Source organism: Hippocampus zosterae, unplaced genomic scaffold (genome assembly GCF_025434085.1).
Source record: "Hippocampus zosterae strain Florida unplaced genomic scaffold, ASM2543408v3 HiC_scaffold_258, whole genome shotgun sequence".
Classification (NCBI taxonomy): Eukaryota; Metazoa; Chordata; class Actinopteri; order Syngnathiformes; family Syngnathidae; genus Hippocampus; species Hippocampus zosterae.
The window spans coordinates 33,254-38,633 of record NW_026262834.1 but is presented as its reverse complement, the minus strand read 5'-3'; the positions used below and the strand labels follow the sequence as shown (position 1 = coordinate 38,633).

General features: G+C 58.6%; 1 protein-coding gene across 1 annotated transcript; it reads left to right on the top strand.

The window, feature by feature from the left end:
* The first annotated feature begins 236 nt into the window (after positions 1–236).
* LOC127594784 (ubiquitin carboxyl-terminal hydrolase 4-like) lies at positions 237–1,082 on the top strand. Its single transcript, XM_052056548.1, has one exon. It carries the CDS (start codon positions 237–239, stop codon positions 1,080–1,082), a length of 846 nt encoding a protein of 281 aa, XP_051912508.1.
* Positions 1,083–5,380: the final 4,298 nt, after the last annotated feature.

Genomic DNA, 5,380 nt, shown 5'->3' with positions numbered 1-5,380 from the left:
AATCTCACTCAAAGAAGGAGAGATAGCCGCCCCAACAGGTTCAAGCCCGGCCTGCCCTCCAGACCACGACCACGCAGGCCAAGCAGTCTTCCCCTAAGGCCAAAATCGACTACTAGCAGATCTTCCTGAAATCACCTAAAATTGCCGAGCCCGAGAAAAGGACCAAGGTGCAGGAACAGGTTCGCCCTTAGCAGCTGGCACGGTCAGGCATCCCCAACCTGGGCAACACCTGTTACATGAACTCCCTGCTGCAGTGCATGTTCCACATTCCTCTCTTCCAGAAGGAGATCTTCGAAAAGCCGGAGGTGGCCTGCAAGCCGATTTCCCTCCGGCTGAGCAACCTGCTGCTGCAGAGCCTGAGCGGGTCAGACGTCCAGCGCAGGGACGTGGTCGACCTCAAGATCTACATCGACGAGCAGCTGCCCCAGTTCAAGGGCACCCGCCAGCAGGACGCCCAGGAGTTCTTCCAGGCCATCAAGGGCTATATTCATCGGGAGCTCAATGAGGCCTCTGAAAAGGCGCGACTTTGCACGGAGGTCAAGCCCGGCGATGTCGCGGGGCAGATCGACGCCTACGTGGCTGCGCGGACGAGGGTGCACCACAGCATGATCACGCGGCTGTTCGAGGGACTGCTGCTCAACACTATAACCTGCCCCTGCGGGCACGAGCGGATGAACGTCGAGGTCTTCGACGAATTCTGCTTGCACCTGACTGATACTGGCGAGTCGTTCAAGATTTCAGAGCTGCTTTCCAAATACTTTCAGCCAGAAGCCATCGAGGAGCTGCAGTGTGAACACTGCGGGGAGAAGCGGGAGGCCAGCAAGCAGTCCGTTGTCAAGTACTTTCCCAAGGTCTTGGTGCTGCATGTGAAAAGGTTCGCGTTCGCTCACAACGAGGGCAAGAAGATCGAGGCCGAGGTGGAGGCCGAGCTCAGCCAGCAGGTATTCGGGGAGACATACCAGCTGTCAGGACTGATATTGCACAAAGGGGACCTCTCGAAAGGGCACTACTTTGCGTGGTGCCTGAACCCGGACAACGGACGGTGGTACGAGTACAACGACAGCCAAGTGGCCGAGCGCTAGATCAGCAGCTACCCGAAGCAGGCCTGCTACATCGCCTTCTACGAAAAAATCTGATCTTTACTCAGAGGTAGACCCGCAGGTCCGAGTCCATGAGCGCCTCCCTTATGTGATCGAAGCCCACCTTTAGCCGCACTGCCTCCTTGCCCCTGCCCACCAGCCCGTACAGCTCCAGATACTCCAGAGTCTCTTTGAGCTGGCTGGTCCCCACCTCCGGCATTGACTGCTCTCGCCTGAGTTGGTTTAGTTGTTTGAGCAGGGCGGACAGCTGCACTTCAGGCAGCTCCTCGCGCTTGAGCAGTGAGTGCAGCGAGCAAACGACCATCTTCTGGTCGCGGGGCAGATCTGCGATCGCGCGGGTCTTGATGTTGTGGCTAACCCGCAGCTCCGCCTCGTCTTCGACATCTTCGATGGAAATGGTGATGTCTCCGGGCTTGAGCCAGGCTTTTTTGACGGCCTCCTTGCAGACCTGGAAGATGTCGCGCAGGTCCCCGCCCAGCTGGCTGACCGTCTTGGCGCACAGGTAGGTCATAGCCGCCACGCTCATCTTGACCTGCTTTTCCCCACAGGAGTTAAGCAGGTCAAGACGCTGCTGAAGGATGTCTGCCACCTGCTTGCGGCCGTAGGGCTAGAACACCACGTTCTGCACTGGCAGGGTGCACTGCTCCCGCTCCTCCAGGGTCTTCACCATATCGATCGAGTTCGACATCCCTATGAGCGTGAACTTGGTGCTCTTGAAAAGCTCGAAAAATTATAGTGCTTGGGTCCCGTCCCCCGCCAGCAGCAGGTGGTCGATCTCGTCCAGCACCACTACTGTTTCGGGTACCTTCTTCGCCCGCTTCAGCGAGCCGATCAACGACTTCGCCTTGGCCCGGCTCGTCCAGCCCGTCAATTCCTCGTACGTGTGGCGCACAAAGTGCTCGAAGTTTTTGAAGGTGGTGGCGTTATACTCGAGGATATTGACCTAGCCCGAGAACTATCGCACCACCCGCATAACCACAGCCGTCTTGCCTGAGCCCGGCAGCCCGCTGACCAGCAGGATCCGCTGGGCCTTGTCTCCCTGCCGGCCCCGGATGAATTCCCCAATGGCCTGCTCGTGAGGCTGCCGGTGCAGCAGCTCCTTGACGAAAAAGCTGGGCTCGAAGCACAGACAGGGGTTGCCGCCCTGAGGCAGGGAGGGCCGGCGGGACGAGGGGGTTGGCTAGCGTGGCAGCCTCTTGGTCTTGTGGGCGGGAATTTCCATAGTTATAATTGTTTCATGAATTCGATGGAAATGCTTTCAGAGCTAGGGCCGTGGTCTGACCACAATGAGCTACCACCCCTGTCCCTCTCCCCGCAGAAGAAGCCCAGACCCCACAAGCCTAAGCCTCTCAAGAAGCGGGCAATGATTGCCGTGCGTAAGCCTGTGGCGCCGCGACAGGAGAGGACGAGCGTGCTGCCGGTGTCGCTGTCGATGGACACGCGGATCAGACCATACAACGTGCGGCTGGAACCAATCGAAGAGCGGATCCTGAGCCTGCGGAGCCGGTGGCTGCCGGCGCCCAAGCAGATGGCTCGGCCGAAGAAGCAGTGCCCGGCCCTTCCAGAGAATCTGCTGCAGTATGTAGCTGCATAACAAGAGCCTCCTCACGATGCGCACCAGATGATTAGTTGCAATATGAATAAGCTGCAGGCCGCAGTCGTCACCAGCTTTGCCTTCGTTTTCTCCCTCTACCAGCTCGTCGATAAGATTTTCACCCTCTACCGTGGCAGGGCCCTGCTCGCGCTCCTTGCACGTGCGCGCGTGTACCGCCCCCACGAGCTGCTGGCGCTGGCCCCGCGGGCAGGCGCGCCCTGGGTGGCGGTGGAGGGGCTGCTGGGGGCGGGCCAACCCGTGGTCACTGAGGACCTCAGCCGGTTCATCCACCTGATCACGCTGCTTAAAGAGAAGAGCTGGCTCTCGAGCATTTCCGAGATAATCGTCAGCCAAAAGCAGTTCGCTCAGGAGGTCTTCCTCCAAGACCCGGCCCGGCCGGCGCGGCTGGCCGTCCAAGGTCTGCGCGACGCGGACCTGTCTCGAAGCGTGGAATGCGTCAGCTCCACACTGATCCAGCGGGGGTCTGGCCGCAAGGGGCTGTTGCTACTACTGCTCAAGCTGCTGGTCCGCAAGGAAATCGACTTCAGTTATTTGAAGGGGCAGAGCAAGATCGTCGAGAATGGCATCCGCGAAGGCAGCCTGCTGACCGTCTTCGGCAGGCTGCGAAGTGGGCCGGAGGGGCACTCGCTGCGGGACGTACAGCTGGTGGCCCGCAACAAGGACTCGACAGTGCAGCACCTCAGGGTGGTTATCGCCAAGAACATGGTCTTCGGGGCCGGATTTATGGTCCTGTTTTTGATTGCCGCCTACTTCGCGCTCACCGGCATTCGCACCTACCTCAGGGAGAGGCGGGCACAAAGCCAGCAGGTGGAGGAGGTGGCGGAAGAGGTGGTGTGCATCGTGTGCCGGCAGCGGGGGCGGGACCTGCTGTTCGAGCCGTGCCTGCACCTGTGCCTGTGCAGGACCTGCGCAGAGAGCCTGCAGCGAGCAGAGTGTCCAGTCTGCAAGAGCTGGATCCAGAAGCAGGTGGAGGTTGCCTTCGACTGACAATTAATCTAACTATAAATTTTCAGTTAGCATGAGCGAGCACGCCAGCACGCTCTGCTCCGGCTGCGGCGCCAGCAAGCCCAGCCACCTCCTCGTCGACCGCAAGTGCCTCTCTTGCTGCTACCAAGAGCACCTTCATGGAATCTAGGCCTTCTCCCGCCCCAGCAAGCGCTAGTCCTTCGGTCACACCAGTCCTCCCGACGACCGCGAACTTCAAAATGACTGGCAGGAGCCGGGCTACTCCTTCCGGCCCGACTTCGACAGGACCGAAGATCCTGCTCCGCCCAAGTGGACCGACAAAAAACACGAGCGCGGCAAGGGCATGACTCTCTAGACCCGGCGAAAATAGAGAGCCGAGCCAGCTTACTCCCGAGAAGAGGATGATCACAGGCTTCGCCTCGACCGTGCCAGCAGTTACGCCTTGGAAGACGAATGCGAACGCTACTAGGACTTCCCTACCTTCAAGTACTAAAAGCCCTTATACTCCAAGCCCGCATAGTAATTTCGGCTAGATTTGGATCGCCATGAGCGAACCGAAAAGCGCGGGCAGTACTTAGATGAGGGTCGACTTGGCTCAGACCGCTTTTAGCGGTAGCGAGTTGAACGGCCGGATCGCAGTAATCGCTTCGAAAGGCCCAAGAATGAGGATCGTTGGGCTCGCCCCACCTCACCCGGCCAGGGAGAGCGCTTCACCCCAGCAATCACGACTGAAAAAAATAGCCGCACTCCTGAGCGAACAGAGCGACCCTTATCGCGGATAAGATCAAGCTACAAGGAAGCGTCGCCCGAACCCGAATATTTTCGAGAGGAGAAACGTCAAAAGCATGGCAAACCAGACTACCTTAGTCCGGGCAACGACCACGAAAAGGGGCACGGCAGGCCTGGCCACGACTACACTTCCGTGCACTCGCCCAGCTACAATTAAGCCAAGTCGCCTGCCCCCCGCGAAGACAACCCTTACTTGACGAAGCAGAAGGATAGCTACAATAAGGGCAGGGAAGAGGACAAGTTCGGGTTCTCTGAGAAGTTCAGATTGCGGCAGGAACAGCGCAAGGAGAACCGAAAGACCCTGGCCGGAGGGCCAGTAGCGTGTCCGGGCGGGGCGCGGGAATACCAGTCACCAGGGCGGCTGTAACCAAAAGACTTGCGGAAGGAGCTAAGCGAGCTGCGGAACAAGATTTCGGGACGCGTGCACAAGCGCTTTGCCGCCTGACAGCGCTGACTCAATAAGGCTTAATAATAATAATTTCAAACAACGACGGATAATTTAGAATGAATTCTGCGGCCTCCTGCCTCCCACCTCTTTCTGCCGCAAACCCCCTCGAGGCTCTCAAGGATTTGTCCGAGTGCGAAGACAGCACTCTTCCTCTCGAAATCAGCGAGCCCGCTCCTCCATCGTCCCAGAACGCCGAATCAGAAGGGTGGCGAGCGGCCAGAGGCAAGGGGCAAAAATGCCTGGCCGAACTGTCCGACAGAAGGACGAGCAAAATTTCCAAGAAGTGGCGGTTCGACTACCAGCCGCCCGAGGGCTCGCTGTCAACGAGGACTATACAGCACGACCTCGCCTTCCTCCGACTACTGTGATATGAACTCCTACTTCATATTGCGAAGACTGCCCTTTCAATCGGCCTAACGTTTTTCGTATCAAAGCTCGAATTGCCATGATCGGGTCAGATGG

Bases quoted from the DNA above. Each gene is read 5' to 3' on its own strand.
- LOC127594784 (XM_052056548.1), top strand. From the start codon at position 237: ATGAACTCCCTGCTGCAGTGCATGTTCCACATTCCTCTCTTCCAGAAG.